The sequence below is a fragment of the Geotrypetes seraphini genome, chromosome 5 (genome assembly GCF_902459505.1).
Source record: "Geotrypetes seraphini chromosome 5, aGeoSer1.1, whole genome shotgun sequence".
NCBI classification, from domain to species: Eukaryota; Metazoa; Chordata; class Amphibia; order Gymnophiona; family Dermophiidae; genus Geotrypetes; species Geotrypetes seraphini.
The window spans coordinates 33,797,022-33,816,350 of record NC_047088.1 but is presented as its reverse complement, the minus strand read 5'-3'; the positions used below and the strand labels follow the sequence as shown (position 1 = coordinate 33,816,350).

The 19,329-nt window shown below is 40.6% G+C and overlaps 1 protein-coding gene across 1 annotated transcript in view; it reads left to right on the top strand.

The window, feature by feature from the left end:
- AFF2 (AF4/FMR2 family member 2) overlaps positions 1-19,329 on the top strand; it is an 877,713-nt gene that overhangs the window by 627,024 nt on the left and 231,360 nt on the right. The window contains exon 8 of the mRNA XM_033945510.1: positions 14,807-14,858. Within this exon, the coding sequence (XP_033801401.1) occupies positions 14,807-14,858 (52 nt within the window). The remainder of the gene's footprint in view (positions 1-14,806; positions 14,859-19,329) is intronic.

Here is a 19,329-nt window from a genome sequence, read left to right as displayed (position 1 = left end):
TTATTATTATAACGCCAGTTGGTTTCATATGTGTTTGTAATATGAATTTATGTTACTTATGCTAATGTTTTAAGCCTTGTTTTAATCTATTTTTATTCTTTTTTATGCCTTCTTGTTAGTATTTATTTTACATTGAATTAAATAGTAGCCTAGAAATGTTTACATTAATAACACAAATAAATAAATAAATGTTGGTAGGAATGTACATAGAAAAATATTTAGAAGAGTGGTGGTACCTCTTCTCCGTCCCCCACCCACTTCTTCCCCGCCTCCTCCTACTGCATGCGTGTGCTCCGTCCTTTCCCCCGTACCTCTTTGACATCCTGGCGCAAGCAGCAACCCCCAACTTGCTGCTCATGCAAGCGTCAGCTCTTCTTATGATGTCACTTCCTAGGCACAGTCCAGCAAGTGACATCAGAGGAAGAGCCGACGCCAGCGCGAGCAGAAGGTTAGGGTTGCTGCGCGCACCGGGAACATTAAAGAGGTATTGTGCATATCTTGAAAAAAAAATAGTACTTATAAATTATTCTGCATGTAAAAATGCATACAATGACTAGAATGCATGTGATTAATGCACATACTTTATTAACAAACTTAAATATTTATGTCCTGAATATAGAACTCTGTATTAAACCCCTGTTTAGGTTTTTAAGGAAACCTCAGCCCTACCATTCCACCGCTATAGTTAATTTTGACAGCGGAAAGAATTACGTGGTTCTCATCAATGGCTTCCACTTACATCTATTTATTTTATATTCTAATGTTCTTTAGTGTTATTAAATGTTCATAAGTTCTACTCAAACTATGTTTGTAACCATTTTATAGTATTTAAGCCACTTATCTTTATGCTAACATGACTCGGGAGAGATGACCCGACATGTTTCGCACTCCCGTGCTTTATCAAGGGTCTCCCTGAAAAATAGAAGGAAAACGTTTCAGTTACCTTGTAAAACATAAACCTTCCATATTAAATAAACCTCCCATGTTGTTAAACCATCTTAGCCTTAAATTAATCCTTACCGAGAGTGTCACTGTCATCTGACTCTACATAATATTTGAAAGAGAATGATGGCGGCGGCATTTCACCTCGGGTTTAAATACTCATTAATATTAAAAGTTACTACCCCCTACTTTCTTAAAAACCTAAACAGGGGTTTAATACAGAGTTCTATATTCGGGACATAAATATTTACGTTTGATTACAAATTGTTCCGAACTGAATCGGGGAAATTTACCACATTTACATCAGCATACTTTATTAACCAAGCACAGTACTGGGTAAAGCTAAGAAGAAAAAATTTAAAAATTTAAATTGAATCAGGTTGGGCAGACTGGATGGACCATTGGGGTCTTTATCTGCCGTCATCTACTATGTTACTAACATACATGTACTTTACACAGCGTAAATATCTACAGCCTCATTTTAGTAAAATTTCTGCGGGATTTGTGCTGGTGTTTTATAAAGACACGTGGAAGGGTATTTTCCCAAGTCAGAATAGAGATGTTCAAAATCTCGCATACTGTATATTTTCCAACAGGAAATACGTTTGGATTTCTTAATCAGAAATATATGAGGTAGACGTCCAGGTGCTGAAGACATTCAGCATGAACAGCCATTTTAATAATAATAATAATAATAATAACTTTATTTTTGTATACCGCAGTACCACAAACAGTTCAGAGCGGTTTACAGTGTAAGAGACTGTACATTTACAGCGAAGATACAATGCGAACTGTACATATTCAGTAAAGGTATTTATACAGCAAAGAAACAGTGTGGATTTACCATGCCGGAGACTGTACATATACAGCAGAGATATGTATATAGTGGTGAGGCAGTGCGAGAGGCATTATTAAGAACAAAGCAGTGTACAAAACCAATGCAGGGTGGTGAATGTCAGGAAGACAACTAGTATCAGTTATAGGATGGTAGTATTTGATTATTTGGTGATGGGGGAGGTTCCAGAAATTTGTCATAGAGGAAAGATTTGAGAGATTTCCTGAAGGAAATGTCTAAAATATGAATAGCAAAAAAGCAGAGACAAGGACATCTGTCAGCATGCTTAGAAGAATGACCACACAGACTAGCCTGCAGACTAGTGATTATTGCAGTTTCAAATCTCACTATAACTCTTTAATTTTTTAATTGTGAGTCCCCAACAAACAGAATAATACCTACTACACCTGATTGTATATCACTTCAATAGCCTTCAGGTGGATTATATATATGTAGGTACAGTTACGATTACCAGATGTCCGGGAAAACCCAGACCCAGCAGTTTCTCCGGGTTTTGGAAGGCCCCGAACTGGGAGCTGCACCTGGAAGGCCTCTGAGCCTCCACACACAGCCCAGACTCGGGGAAGGAAAAGAGACAAAGTTTGTGTGTGGGCGGGACTGGGGTGGAATGAGGCGGGGCCACATGCCCTTTTTTTCTTGAGCAAATCTGGTACTCTTAGGTACAGTAGTTACTGTTCTGTTCGGAAGGGCTCATGATAAAAACAAAACTGAAAAAGTTAGTGGAATTTGAACCTGAGTCCCTTGGTTTAAAGTTCACTTCACTATTAGGCTTCTCCTCAGGTTTGCTTCCTGTTTTGGACGAATGCTCATAATACCTGAAACTGTCATAGAGTCTGGTATCCCCTTTCAGTTTCACTTTCTGCAGGGAGGGTTGAGAGGACTGCAGCCTTGACGGGGGCGGAGGGGGGGATTAAGGTAGGTTGACCAGATTTTACTCTCGTAAAATGCAGCCCCATAGCCCCGCCCACAGGCCTGCCCAGCCCCGCCCCCATTATGCCCATCACGCTCTGTTCCGCCCCAGCCTCGCCCCCCCCAGTCCCGCCCTCTCAACCTTTTCTCGCCCTTGTGACTGAATCGGGAGGATGCAACATGATGATGTCACACACGTGCGCGCAAGTGCGTCACACCACCACGTTGCATCCGTGCATGCGCAGTCGCCCTCCCGACATGGAAGCTTTTCAAGACCCTCGACAAAGTGCCGGGTTTTGAAAAGCCGTCCGGGAAAAGCCAGATGTCTGGTAACCCTAGATTAAGGAGGAGTCGCGCTTTAATCCCTCTAGTGGTCAGCTGCTCAATCAGAGCACTTTTTTGTACCCAGATGTGATCGAAACAGGTCTAACTTGGGATGCCCTTCTTTTTAGGCTTGGACATTTCTTCCTGCTCAGTAATTGCTGTTGGACTGCTACTACTAGTATTTATTTTTATAGCGCCGAAAGGTGTGCGCAGCGCTGTACATTTAACATTCAATAAGCAGTTCCTACCCAGAAAAACATACAGCCCTGATATTGAGCCCCCCCCCCCTTAGTCCTGTCTGAAACACGCCCAGAATATGCCTTCGTGCTATTTGGTCGTGCTGCGGTGTTGGACGTCGGATGTTTCAAAGCTGAAGTCTCCCATGATCGTTACGTTTCCTGCTCTACATTCATGGTTGATTTCCTCTATCATTTCTGTGTCTGTTTCTTCCGTCTGTCCTGGAGGTTGATAATAGAGGCCAATTTTTGTGTCTGCTTCCTTTTGTCTAGGAATCTTTATCCAGAGGGACTCCAGCTTTTCTTTTCCTTCCGTCTTCCCTTCTTTGATAGACTCTACTCCTTCTTGGACATACAGGGCAATACCTCCCCCTTTTTTGCCCTATTCTATCTCTTCTGTATAGTTTTTATCCCTGCAGTACTGTGTCCCATTCATTTTCCTCGTTCCACCATATTTCTGTTATTCCAATGCATTGGGGCATTTTGAGACATCCACACGCTTCAAAATAAGCTCCTTAGGTGCTTTACAAGCTATAAGTTTACAGGTTTTATTATAATTTGATAAAAACGCTTTTGTAATAAATTCAAAACGATGTACGTTTAAAATGAATCACATAGAGACACATAATGGACTAACTTTTGGACATTGTACTTGAAAAGGTGGGGGAAAAGGGTCGAACTACAATTTCAAAAGAAAAGAACAATTAAGGGGGAAACAAGCATCTTTTTGCCCTCTCAGTCTAGATGACCTATTATAAAATTATCCTCTTCCCATGTTTTCTAGAGGAAAGCAATTAGAAAAATTTACCAAATCATTCATAACGTTTCAGCTGTAAGGTTACGTGAGGTAATATGGACAATCAATTCCATTTGAATAGCCATTTTCTTGTTTATAATCTCCTTGTAATATAATACCCCTGACAGCCATTTTGAGATATGTTTTAAGATTTATGAGCATAATTACAGGAGGTTACTTGGTTATCTCAGTTGTGTGGATTTTATACATTATTCCTCCCAGTTGTGGAAAAGACTTCCCAGTACAATTATTGGGATTGTTCCAGTTAAGGCTGAAATGAAGCATCCACACATTTCTTTGTTAATTTACACCCTAATAGGGGATTGCAAAAGTAAATATACACTAATGGCAATTGTCTTTCCTGGCAGTATTTCCCCAATTTACTATTATCAGAGATGGTTAGAAAAACATTGTAGACATTATTGGCAAAGGAGATCAGCTTTTTCCCTATTGTATGCCAAGCCCATCAACATAGCAGCTTTCAAGATATCAACATTGAATGCTCACCATATATTTTTTTCATATTGTGATTACTCTGAAAAACAAGGCAAGAAAGACATGTTGAAGCCACTGCTTGCCCTGGATCGGTAGCATGGAATGTTGCTACTCCTTGGGTTTTGGCCAGATACTAGTGACCTGGATTGGCCACCGTGCGAACGGGCTGCTGGGCAAGATGGATCATTGGTTTGATCCAGTATGGCAATTTTTATATATTTTTTTTTCAGTTCAAATTTTTTATTATAACTTTTACAATACAAAAGGAAATCAAATACATAACTCATATGTGAGCCAAGTATAGGACAATCAAACCATTGTAACATCACTGCTGAGGTTGGCTCTGAGGCACTGTGGAATGAGGCATTATGACATCACAATCTCAGCTCTAGAATCTTGCTATTCTTTGAGATGCTGGAATGTTGCTACTCTCTGGGTTCTTGCCAGGTACTAGTGACCTGAATTGGCCACCGTGAGAACGGGCTACTGGGCTTGATGGATCATTGGTATGACCCAGTATGGCTGTTCTTATGCTCTTACGTGTGCCAAGTATAGGACAATCAAGCCATTGCAACATCACTGATGCGGTTGGCTCTGAGGCACTGTGGAATGAGGCATTATGACATCACAATCTCAGCTCTGGAATGTTGCTCTCATTGGGGTTCTGGAATCTTGCTATTCTTTGAGATGCTGGAATGTTGCTACTCCTTGGGTTTTGGCCAGGTACTAGTGACCTGGATTGGCCACCTTGAGAATGGGCTACAGGGCTTGATGGACTTTTGGTCTGACCCAATAAGGCCATTCTTATGTTCTTATGTAGGCCTCAAGACAAGGGCTTCTTATCTGTATTTTTTCTTGTATTAGCATGACAGTTCAGGTGTGCGAGAAAGAATATTATTGATTTCTGGAGATTAATTTAGTGAGCATTATTGCAGTAACATCAATGTTTACAGTGGACTAGAGATAGTGGCGTAGCGAGGGTGAGTGGCGCCCGGGGCTGCCCTCTTCTCCACCACCTGCTCCTTCTCGACCCCCCCTCCTGCCACATGTGTACCCTCCTTCCCTTCCCACATACCTCTTTAATTTTTCCAGCGAGAGCAGCATTACAAACTTGCCGGTCGCACTGTCAGCTCTCCCTCCGATGTCACTTCCTAGGCGTGAGACCCGAAAGTGACATCAGAGAGAGCCGACACCAACGCAGGCAGCAAGTTTGTGATACTGCTCGCACTGGAAAAATTAAAGAGGCACAAGGAAAGAGAAGGGGCACACGAGCACGGCAGGGAGGGTTGGGAAGGAGCGTCTCATGGCACACTTGGAGTCTCAGGTAGCACACTAGTGTGGTGTGGCATACAATTTGCGATACACTGGCGTACACTAACGTGGGACTTTCCTGTGCGCTAAATCCACTTGTAGCGTGCCTAGGTAATCAAGTAATTTGCCCTATTTCATTTTCGAGTTGTGGGCTAATATTCACATTAATGTGCGTAACCTGAGAAAAATTGATGGGGGAAGCACTTAGGCCCTGATTTTACAAAAGACTCTGAAACTTAGGCGCCTAGATCAGCGCACTTACCCCCTCTTTTACTAAGGTGCGCTAACCGATTAGCACGTGCTAATCGAATTAGCGCATGCTAAGCGCTAATGCGTCCATAGACTAACATGCACTTGTTAGTGTTTAGCGTGCGCTAATCGGTTAGCACACCTTAGTAAAAGAGGGCCTTAGTCGATCTAGGCACCTAACTTAGGGCTCCTTTTACCAAGCCGCGGTAGAGCCTTTTATTTATTTTAAAAATTTATTTATTTTTTTATTTTTTTAATATTCTTTATTCATTTTCAAAATTACATTAAGTGTAAAATATATTCATTCACAGTAACAATAAATATATCACTTATAAGTTTATCAAGTTTATTAACAAAATTTGATTAATCGCCTATTATAATCACTAAGCGATGTACATAATAAAAATATAATAAAGTAAAAAGGGATTCACAATTTAACAAAAAACATTTAACTTAAACAAACATACAGTTGGGAAGGAAAAGATAAAAGTTACAATTTTTGTTTGGGGTAGAATAAAGGAAATGACAATAGGTAAAGGGGAGTAAAAAACCTCAGCAATTATAAACATACTATGCTTTAAACATTAAAAGCATCTCTAAATAAATAAGATTTTAAAAGTTTTTTAAACAATCATTGGTACATTATATAAATTTTTATCCCTTCCCCTTTCCCATCCCTCCCATCCATATCTTCCATTATTATATAATTATTTCTATACCGCCAAAAATCTCAGCAGTTTCCAAGATAACATACATAAAAAACATAAAAATACACATACATTAAAACGTAATAATCCAAGAGCACTGCTCCTATAGCCATTGACACAGAAGGAGCCATTTACATTGCTTTAAAAAATAATCATCTGCTTTAATTTAGGGAATAAGAGCAGCTTCAGAAAAAAATATAACATCATATTAAAAATATGCATCAACAAATAACTTTGTCTTAAGCAGTTTTTTTTAAAGTAGAGTATTCTGCACAAAGTCTTATTTGACCGGATAACTTATTCCACAATGACATCCCAGTGATCGTAAACATTTTCATTCCTGTAGAAACATATCTAATCTAATCTAATCCTTAGGTTTGTATATCGCATCATCTCCACGTTCGTAGAGCTCGACGCGGTTTACAGTAGGAGAAATAGGAAGGAACTACAACAGAGGGTTAGAGGTAGAAGTGTGAAGAAAATTTAGAGGACTTGGGATGCCAAGATATAAGAGTTTCCTTGATTCCTAAGTTGGAGGGAGACTTACATTTTTTGAGAAAAGCCAGGTTTTCAGATGTTTGCGGAAAACTTGGAGAGAGCTCAAGTTCCGAAGAGGGGAGGTAAGGTTGTTCCAGAGCTCAGTGATATCTTATATTTGTAAATGATTGACATGCTATTTCCATACTATTAGCTGAACATAAAGCTTTACCAGGTCTATATAATCTTCCAAAGACACTGGTACCAACGTGGAACCACCCGATGTAGAATTTGATGCACCAGAGATAATACCTTAAAATGAATTCTCTGCTCCATTGGTAACCAGTGTAAATTTTTTTAATGTAGGGGGGTAATATGAGATGTTCCCATTGCCCCACTGATCAGTCTGACGGCCCAGGCTGGCGATGTAAAGGCTCCGATGCTCATCCGATTCCTGTGAGCATTGGAGCTTTTACATTACTGGCCTGCGGTAAAAGGTTCTACCACTGCTTGATGAAAGGAGCTATTAATTTTTTTTAATTGGCTTAATCAGCACTGATAATTGAAAGTGCCATTAAAAAAAAACATTAAAAAAATTAATTAGCCACTAGGTGCCTACCACTTTGAGATAGGTGTATACTATCAATTTGGCATGGTTAGGGTAGATTTAGGGCAGATTTTGGGCATGGTTTCACTTAAGCACCAGTAGGCGCCTACCTTAGGTACACTCATTTGGTAGTGCACCTGAGGTTTTTATGCCTATAAACGTCACCTAGTGCATGATTGACACCCACACCTAATGGCGCCTACGAGTTACACATCGTTTATGGAATCAGGTCCATACCATTTCCTACTTAGCTAATGCAGTTAGCACGCACTAAACCAAATGTAATATAATATACAACTTTTAATACGCACCATTTAAAATAAGCAGGGCAGTTAAATGTAAACTTAGATTTTCTTAGATATTACACTTGTTCCAACAATTTGACAAGTAGCAGATAAATGAACCTCTGCTTTTCTTCACAGGAGATCTAAATCTGAAAAATGCAATTGATGGGTAAATGTACTATGTTTTAATATCTCCAATAAAGCATTTTGTTGAATGGAGCCCCTTGTGTGGATAAATCACTCTTATGAGATTTTTCCCTGAGGAAGAGGGCTATTTTTTTTCCTATACTCATTTGCTGGGTTACATTTTTTTTTTTTTTTTCACATACCATGTTCCAGTTGCCATGGAATTATAAATCATTGTTTCACGGAAAGCACATTAGACTCGGAATTCTTCACGTCTGGATTTTGTGATCATTGGTTCTCTCTTGTAAATGGCTAACACATTGGCCCTTCCACTTAGTGACAATTTCATTGATACAAGTATAAAAAGACTAAGGGTCAGGATTCTTCATGGTGGCATACAGCCTCTTCTAACAAATAAGCACTAAAGGAGAATTTAGCAGACTTTGAAATGACTGGCTCGGAGGAACATCATGATTAAATGAGCGTGAAGACGACCCCAGTTAGCAAAAGAATAACTGAGACTCATCAATTCCTCTTATGAAACAACATTTCACTGCATAGACATCTTTAATGATTGTGATTTGTGTTTGTAGGGATTACGTAGATTTTCTTTGTCATTTTTATAATACTTAACATTCCTATCCAATGATAAAATAAAAATAGTGAAGGTCTGATATTCAACAATAACTAAGAGGAGCATAATCAAAATATACGCTTAAGTCCGTTTGGGACGTATGGTGCTAGACGCCCAAAGTCAGCAGTGGAAAAATGCCCATTTTCCAAAAATACGTCTAATTTTTATTTTTATTTTTTTTAAAGCATCCAGGCCATTGGGTCGCCCAGACTGCCAGGACGTCTATTTTTATACTACATTTTCCAAACAAAATTTGTCCAAGTCTCTAACGCCCAGAGCAAGACTATTTGGACGTGGGAAGGGCCAATCCTATAATGGACTGGCCACCCAGATGTGGCAACAGAGCAGTGGGGCACAACCCCAATATCCCTTATGGCTGCAGGTGGCACCTATATGGCAGTAGAGTAGGGTTTTGGAGGGGGTTGGTGGGCTCACATTTTCCACCATGAATGGAGTAGTTAGGGTGGCTTATGGGACTTGCTCCTCCTCTCTATGGTTCACTAGCCCACCCCCTATACTAGGCTTTCCTATACCATATGATGATGTTCTGGAGACAGGTATGAACTTTTTTATTCTAATCTTTGTGGGTGTGTGAGGGGGTCAGCAAACACTCGGGGAGTGTGTGAAGATCTTTACTTTGTCTCTGCAGTAGTTATCTGGTTGCACTAGATATCTTTTTGGCACTTACAGTAAATCCCCGTGAATTTGCGGTTCGCATATCGCAGACTCAGTAATTTGCAGTATTTTCCTGGTACTGAAGTCATGGTTACATCAATCAGGAGCTGCTTTGACACGCTATGGTGTAACCATGACTTTAGTACCAGGAAGAGGCGGTCGGAAAATTTGTCCGGCTTCGTAAGTAGAATTTAAGCACCCCAGCTGCCCTCTCCTGCCTTTGATCAGCTGAAAAACCATATTTGCAGTTTTTCAAAATTTGCGGGTGTTCCTGGAACGGAACCCTCACGAATTTTGGGGGAGTACTGTATACCTGTTTTCACATCGTCTAACTCACAACGTCTTTCTTCCAGGATGTCTAGTAAAACATTCGATTATCTCCCTGCAGGACATCTAAGGTCTGATTGGACTGCTGGTGGGCACTTGCATTTATGCGGATCACGGACGAATATTGACTGGGACTCGCATAATACTTGTGTCATTTTCACTCTCCCTCCCACTGATATAGAAACCCTTCCCTTACACCCCCTCAATTGTGAGCTATCTCCTGAAATCTACCCACTGAGATCAGTACCACAATATGCCCCACCCACCCCCACAAGACCTAATCCTTCTTTGAGGCCTCCCTTTATCCTTGGTGGTTCATTTGGGGGGGGGGGGTTCTTCCATTCCACTTTCTCCTGATCCTAACATCTGTATGCTTTAAAATGGCTGCTCTGAGCCCTAGTGGTGCTTTCATGGTGCCTCTGTTAGAGGTCAGCCTTCCATATAAGGGGGAGGGGGGTTTCTAATCACTTTGGGGGTGGGGGAGAGTAGAACGGATGGAAGTAAATACAACGTCAACCGCTACCCAGAAGCTAAGTGGCCTGTCAGTGGCATAGTAAAGGGGGGGAAGCAGTCCGCCCCAGGCGCCATCTTGGTGGGAGCACCGGCACCCGTCCTCCTCTCTGCCCCCCTCTCCTTCCATGCATACTGAAGCAGAATATTCTCAGATAATCGGCATACTTGATTAATCAGCACTGCCTATTAATCATGTAGGATACTAGGGCTTTTACTGTAGTTAATTATTTGTGCGGTTTGAATGGAAAATTCTAACGCAGGGTGGCAAGCCCCATGGTTTCGCTACTAAAAGGCTCTGACCGGTCACGTATTTATTGGGACCTATACACATTATGAACCATATTTCTTGCTAATTAATCCCTAGTTCAACAATTATCTCCCATTTCACTGTAACATGGGATGGCAGATGCTTCCTTTTTTGGCCTACTAAACAGAATGTCAGCAGAAAGCCCGAGAGCCTGTCTCGACGGGCGCATCTAACGCGGAGCTGGAGGCCCGCGAGAGCGCCCATTGGGATGGGGGGGCAGGGTTGCAAGAGGGGTTAGAGTAGGGGGAAAGATTAAGTCTTCCCGCCGAGGGGAAGACTCGGGATTGGTCGGGGCCACAGTGAGAGGGACGACGGGAGGGCAGATAAAGAGGGGGGAGCTGGGGGACTCAAACAGTCTGGTTGGTCGGATGACCCTGGACAATGGGGCATGTGGAGACATGCCACTCCTCGGACCCTTGCTAGCACGGCGGGGTCGGGGACCATTTAATTATTATATTACAGACCCTTGTTAGCATGGCGGAGTCGGGGGGCCATTTAATGGCCATAGTAGCTCGGGTTCAAGATGTGTTTGTTTACAATGTTGTTTACAATGCCTGTTTGTTAAACATGGTTATAATTTATTGACGTTATATGTTTATTTCAATAAACAGGGCTGCGGCCAGGTTTTCACCAACGACAGTGTGGATTGTGTTATTGGGACTTAGGATGGGTGGCGTGATAAGAGGTTTGTTGTGAGAGCGGGCTGCTCCAGGTTCCGCTGTTAAAGTTCCATTTCCAACAGTTTCACTGAGTTCTAAAAATATTTTTTACTCCCCTCTGCTGGATTACTGGGTGTCATGTCTTGCTTGGAGCTTTACCTGCGTCTTTGCTAGTCTTCTGCCTATATCTTTATTGATCTCCCGTGTCTTCGATCTGCCCTTACCTCGTGCACATCCTTGTGATCCTACATAAATCTCGCAAAACAAGAGCCTCCGTCGAAATGAGGCAGGCCTGCCCCTTTCCAGCCCATCCCTGAGAAGCCTAAGGCCTGATTGGCTCAGGTGCCTAGGTAGATTGAGTATATATTATAGGCAGAAATAAGAAAGAGGATTGATTATTATGGTTTAAGAGGGCTCTATTGAGAACCAACTCAGAAAATGCTAACTCTGTATTGTAACACCTTTACAGAAACGCATGTTTTGTAACAACATTACAAAGCTCATATAAACCTCTCTGAATTGACTCCCCCCAGTCATTAGCAACGGTATAGAAGCTTTCAATAAACAATACGTGTAATAGAGTTTCTGTCAAACCTATAGCTATTGTGTCGATTCTGTAGGACAGTAGATCTCAGAATTGAGTGCATGCTTATATCTAGGGTCAAACTGGATAATTAAGAGGGGACATCAAGCTTTTTAGACCTAAAACATCTGAAGAACCATTACTCAGGTAGATGACATAGGCCAGAAAAGTAGTAGCACAATTACTGCTGTATCTTTCTGTTTATAACACTTTTCTTATAGCAAATGCAAACTTTGCATTACAATTAAATTTACACCGATAGTTGGAGTTCAAATACCACCTTTGAGCTCCAAGAATTGGACTTAATTGCCACTTAATAAATGCACATCCTCTTGAAAATAATTCAGGCTACACAGGCAGATGTATTCTTGCTGATGTACAATTGCGTGCGTAGATTTTCCGAGCAGTTCCTAACGGCAGCAAGCCCTGAATAGATCTGCTTTGTTATAAATTCCCAAGTAGCTGTGCAGTTTTTAGTGTAGACCCATGGGGCTATTAATTACCTATTTCATGACATCTGTACAGCAAGCAAGAATCAGGAAGAATATTGTTACCTTTGCTAGACTTAACAAAAATCTAGGCTTAGTTGTTTTAGCACTGTGATTAGTCCTGTCACTGTAATTAAACCACAAATCCTTTTAATCACACAATTTCCCTGTTGTGACTCTAGAAATTAGCTTATATGACTGGAGAGCACAAACAAATGCATTCTGTTCAATAAGATTGTATAAAATATGATTATATATGACAAATGTGCATAACAAACACTTAAAGGGCAGTTCTGTACCTGGGTGCCAGCGCATTATGCATCACCTGAACACAGAGTGCCAGCACATTCATGGGTATGTTCTTATTTAAGAAAGATTTGGACAAGTTCCTGGAGGAAAAGTCCATAGTCTGTTATTGAGAAAGATATGGGGGAAGCCACTGCTTGCCCTGGATCGGTAGCATGGAATATTGCTACTTCTTGGGTTTTGGTCAGGTACTAGTGACCTGGATTGGCCACCATGAGAACGGGCTACTGGGCTTCCTAAATTCTGAGCATTATTTTGCCACTGTAGCTGAAAAGAGTGTTATCTTATTTCATTAAGTGACAATTTTCAGAAACAAAATTCTAGGTTTTGACATTGTTTCAGATCATTGATTGAACCATATCCACATCATTCCCTTTTTGGTTGGGCTGAGAACTTTTCAGCACCCCCTCGTAGTGTAAAGAGTTTCAGTCTCTGGTAACAAGAGCTGAGATTGTGATGTCATAATGCCTCATTCCACCAATAAAAGCCAACCTCATCAGTGATGTCACAATGGCTTGACTGTCCTAGACTTGGCTCCCTTTTATTACATACAAGGGGATGCTAAAAAATTCTCAGCCCAACCAACCAACTTCTTAAATTCTGAGCATTATTCTGCCATTGTAGCTGAAAAGAGTATTATTTTATTTCATTAAGTGACAATTTGCAGAAACAAAATTCTATGTTTTGACATTGTTTTAGATCATTGATTGAACCATATCCATGTCATTTTCTTCTTGGTTGAGCTGAGAACGTTTCAGCACCCCTTCGTATACCAACTACAGGCACAAGATCCTGTATCTAGAATCCTTGGGACCAGACATATTTCAGTTTATGGAATGATAATGTTAAGTCAGAATGATAATGTTAATGCAGACCATAAGACCATAAAATTGCCATCAATCCTTTTCAGCTTCTCAGTGCCACCCTGGAATCTGCAGCTCTCCAATTTCCAGCCGCTTTCCAGCCCCCCAACATGAATTATGCAGAGATCAGGAGAAACACATGCACCTGTATTGGTTTCAGTATGTGTCAAATCGGGAAATTAACTACTTCCGGTTCGCGTCAAATTTCGGCTTTTGGCGATTTTTGGTTTTTAGAATTTCAGATAAAGGATCTTGTGACTGTACTAAGATCTACAATCCCTTCTTCACACTCAGACAGAGTTTGTGCATGTCTCGTGCTTTAGCCAACCTCTCTCTCTATCTTCCTGCAACTACCAGGGGTCTCCCTAGTATCTAATGGGGGTTGGGGAGAAAAGGAGATTCCCAGTAACTCCTGGCTTTCAAATGGCACTCTCAGAAGAGTATCACCAGCAAAATGCAATTTGCAAACTAGAAGCAGGTGGGGCAGAAGCAACTGAGTAACACTCCTGCCCCCACCCCCCCCAACTAGATACCCTACTAGTTAGCAGGGGAGACGTTGAAAGGTTGGGGAGGCCTGGAACTGTAGGAGGTGCTGATTATAGTAGGACTGTAAGAATGGGTCAGAAGAGTCCAAGTGGAGGGGAGAGGATCCTGACCAGGCTGGGACTGTAAGGGATGAAGGGGGAGTTCTGCAGGATGGGTCTTGATCATGCCGGAAATGTTGAGGGAGTGGGGTTGATGTTGAAGCCATCAGCTCCTTTATGAGTCTCCCTGGAGCATCAAGCTGCCATTTTCTTTCCATGAATAACACAGCATGCAAAATTAAATACAAGTTGCTTTATTCAGTTTACATGTGGATACTTTGCATCTCATCATTTAGCTTGCATTGTGCTATTAAAATGTGAATTAAGAGCAAATATTGCATGATTTTTCCCATTTAATGTCTTAATTGGTAAAAAATAGTTCTTTATTCTGTCAGATTCTATAAAGATCACCCTAAGTTGGTAGTTTGTGGGTTTCATTCATGAACAGTAAAGTGAACTTTACCAATCATTTTACTTTCTCTTTAAACAAACATTATGTAAGAAAAATAGTTTTAACACCTAATTATTTCTTCTTTTTTTTTTAACAGAATGCTTGAAGATGACCTAAAACTCAGCAGTGATGAAGAGGACAGTGAGCAGGTGAGTGTAAATGCCTAATGAAATACCCTCATTTTGATATGAGTAATAATGCTTTTTTTTCTGCATAGCGAGAATTGGACAAAACAAAAGAAGAATACTGCAGACCTGGTGTACAAGGTAAAAGAAAAAAAAAGTCTTATCTTTAGTAAAGAGGATACACTGTAGCTTTTCAAACAAATGGTCCTCTTGTGTGAATGCACGGGAGCCAACAAGGTCCGTGTTTCGGAAAACACGCTTTCGTCAGGTGTCCAAAACACAGAGGTACATCAACGCAGAGAACCTGATTAAAACAACTCACGGACAGCAGCCTTCACTAGATTTTAACGTCGTCTGTCCTTTTAAGGACAATTGTTTTAATCAGGTTCTCTGTGTTCAGACTATTGGGCAGGCATTAGTTTTATCTATTTTAGACTATTGTAACATCATCTATTTAGGAGCACCCAAAAAAATTCTAAAGAAATTAAGGATAATTCAAAATACAGCTGTTACGATTGATTTTTGGTTTAAAAAAGAACAACCATGTTAGTCCATATTATCATTTACTTCATTGGCTGCCTTTGGAGGCAAGAGTATTATTCAAATTTTCCTGTATCTGCTTTAAGCTGATATCGGGATTGTCTCCAGCTTACCTTTGTCCTCATTTTGTGTTGTATAGACCATCAAGAGAAACTAGAAATTTCTACTTATCCAAAAATGAATGGGTGTAGATATAAGACCTTCTTAGATAGGACCCTAGCGTTTCAAGCTGGTAGGCAACAATCTTGACCTAATGTATTCAGCAAGCTATGTTATCCTATTGCTGTTTTCAGAAATTAATTAAGACCACTTTGTTCGATAAGTTTATTACTTAATGAGAGTTTTATTATTGAAATTCTATTTTACAAATATTTGTATTTTTTTTACTGTATTATTGTATTTCGCTAATTGTCCAGCTCTTTTTAGTGTAAACCGCCTAGAACTTTTGGTTATGGCGGTATAAAAGAATAAAATTATTATGATTATTATTGATGTACCTTCATGTTTTGGATCCCTGACAAAGGTGTGTTTTCCGAAACACGGACCATGTTGGGTCCCGTGCACTCACACAAGAGGACCAGTTGTTTTGGAAAGCTACAATGCATCTTCTTTAATAAAGATAAGACTTGTTTTACCTTGTACACCAGGTCTGTAGTATTTTTCTTTTGTCGTTTGACTTCTCTACTGCAGATCCGTTGGATTGTTTTTTTTTGTTGGGTAGAAACAATTGGATACATGGCTGGCTCTGAAGTGTTATGTTGCATTGTTATTTGCAAAAGTATTGGTGAAACATATCTGTATTTTTATTCTATTTAAAACACTTTTATCCCGCATATCCAAACAATCTAATCAGGTTACAAAAATACGTGCACAAATCAGTAAACAAGCATAAAACAGCACAATTTCTTAAGAGAGTAAAATGCTAAAATACAGTGCTGCATGCATCTGGTAGTGCTATAGAAATAATTAATAGTAGTAGTAGTAGTAGTAAAATCATATATGAAAAGCAAAAACTAATGATTTAATAGCTCAAGTGAACAGATCTCCATTTCCAAAAGCTTTCTGAAAATAAAAAAATAAGCCTTCGACGAATTGCGAAAGGCTAATAGCACCGAAATCTGACGAATATTATTTGGTAAAGCATTCCACATACATGGTTCATACATGGAAATAGCTAAGAAGAAAAAAAAAAAATTTAAATTGAATCAGGTTGGGCAGACTGGATGGACCATTCGGGTCTTTATCTGCCGTCATCTACTATGTTACTATGTATGTTCAGCAACACTAAAAATTCTCGAACATATTATAATTTTGGCGACAGACTTCAATGAAGGAGTTCCCAGCAAATACTGTGACTCTGACCTAAGAGGTCAAGAGGGAGTGTAAGTGGCCACCAAAACACCGAGAGGCAAATTCTGTAAAGGATGCCTAAAGTTAAGTGTCCACAGTGTGGACGTCTAGCGACTTAGGCGTCCAAATAAACTGGATAATACGCCCAATTAACGACTTTAACCAGCAATAATTGAAAGTTAGACGTCAAAAGGCTGTGCGTGATTCACAAAATAGGCGTCCACAATTTCATAGACGCCCATCCCAAAAAAGCTGCGCCTAACAGGATAGGCGTGGGTGTGGCTTTCATATGGACATCTATTTATACAATCGCATGCCGCTCAGCGTCCTCATGCGTCTACATTCTCGTCTAAATTTTAGGTGTTGCAAAACCAAGTCTACTTTTGGGCGTTAGTTGGGCGCGTTAGGTGGACGCAACTTAGGGCTCCTTTTACAAAGGTGTGCTAGCGTTTTTAACACACGCACCGGATTAGCGCACGCTATAGTGCGCGCTAGCCGAAAATCTACCACCTGCTCAAAAGGAGGCAGTAGGGGCTAGTGCGCGCGGCAATTTAACGCACACTATTCCGCGCATTAAGGACCTAGCGCGGCTCTGTAAAAGGAGCCCTTAGGCATCACTTAGGTATGCCAGAGGTGTCCGCTTAGAGGTGAACAGGGCTTGGAGTACTAAATGCTCTGATGTGGTCCGACACTCATAGGAATTCTATGAGCATTGGGGCATCGGGTGATCCAGTCCTTGGTAGAAACCTCTACCGCAGCTTAGTAAAAAGGGGGAGGGAGGGGGGTAAACATAGTGGGGAACTATAGCAAGCATCATAAGCCTCTGATGCCATCTTGGATCTTGATTTGCAAAACTTGATACAGGATTTCATATGCAATTTTTCTACTAGCCTTGTTTAAAAAAAAACAACCCCTATTTGTCACAATGCATGAAACCAATGGTGCATAAAAATATTGCATTTCTGTTTTACTGCTTAAATACATGCTATGACACAGTATGAAGGCAAGGACAAAAGCACTTTTACCCTTTAGTACAAAGGTTCCTTTATGTCTCAGGAATGACTGTAAAGACCTTTAAGCCTTATTTGTCGAAGGCATTATTTCATAGCTCTTTACTGTATATTACAGGATGAAAGTGAAGAAAACTGTATCAGCACCTTTCCTGCAAACGATTTTTCATTAGAGTTCCATGAAAATAATTTTTGTTTATTGATTCTCAGACAGAGTACTATACCTACGAGATATGAATGGCCCACTTGTAATTATGTATAGATTGGTAATTGTGGTGCATGTAAGCTTCAGAGTTAATGGTTAAAGAAAAGCTCACCTACAAGCAGATTTTCATGGTATGGTACAACGTTGGCATGATATATAATGGCTATGTATTCACCACCTTAGATGAATCTCATCATAAAGGTGGAAAATAAACCCAAATAAATAAATAAGCAAATAAAATATAGAACCTTTCTGAAATGTTCACCTTTTATTACCTCATAACCTGGAAGCAAATGCACTAAAACACTTTTTGTTCTATAGATCTATGCATCCTACCTCACAACAGCCAAGTGGAAAGTATATTTCTTAGAAAATTAAGGGCTCCTTTTACGAAGCCGCGTTAGTGGCTTTATCGCATGCACCTTTTTGGCGCGCGCTAACCCCTCAAGAGGTAGCGGCTAGCGCGGCCTGCAAATTAGTGCATGCTATTACGCGCGTTAAACCGCTAACGCGGCTTCGTAAAAAGAGCCCTAAGTTTAAAAAAAATCAGAACATTACTTGATTGGATGAATGTCCATCTACTTTGTACATCTCTAGTTATCCTAAATACTATAAGCTCTGATTCAATCAATTGCCTTCACCAAGTGAACTGACCCAATCTGTTTTGAATTATCCCAGTTCAGAAGATGATGGGATAAATTCAGCAGTTCCTTTTATTTGCTTCTGCTGGATAGTATATTCTAACTAAGACCCAATTATGAACACCAAGGAGCTTGAAAAATTGTGAAAAGCACAGATGACGGGATGGACATAACAGAACTACAAAGTCCTTGAAAATTTCTTGAAATGTCATTGTGATGATCATTGCAGAACGGAAGGCGCAGGGCATCGTCAAGACCCCATTTAAATTAGGCCATACCTCTAAACTTGATGACAAGTAGGAAAGAGACTGATCAGGAAGGCAACCAGGAGGTCAGCCGTAACTCTGAAAGGCTTCCATAATTAAAGTGTGCATGGGACAACGTGCCTGAGTAGAAGAAGGTAGGGGTGGCTTGTCCTTTTGGACAACTGGGTATCCCCTGTTGGGCAGGCCAGTCGAGGTTATCAGAAGGCTCCATGTTATGGAGGAGCGATTCAGCCAGTTGAAGTAAAACCCAGACTGATATCTACTTTCTTTTATAGAACAGGCTCCACAAAGTGCCCTCTAGGTATCTACAGTACATAAAGGCACCCCTTTACAGAATTCTCCTCCTTATTTCCTCTTACTTTAGGTACCCACTTAGCACAGTTGTGTTGACGGAGCCTCAGAACTGGAATAGGATGGGTACTTGCATACCAGGATTAAAGTGTATTGCCAGGCCTATGAGTGTTTCAGTATGGGTATAGCTAT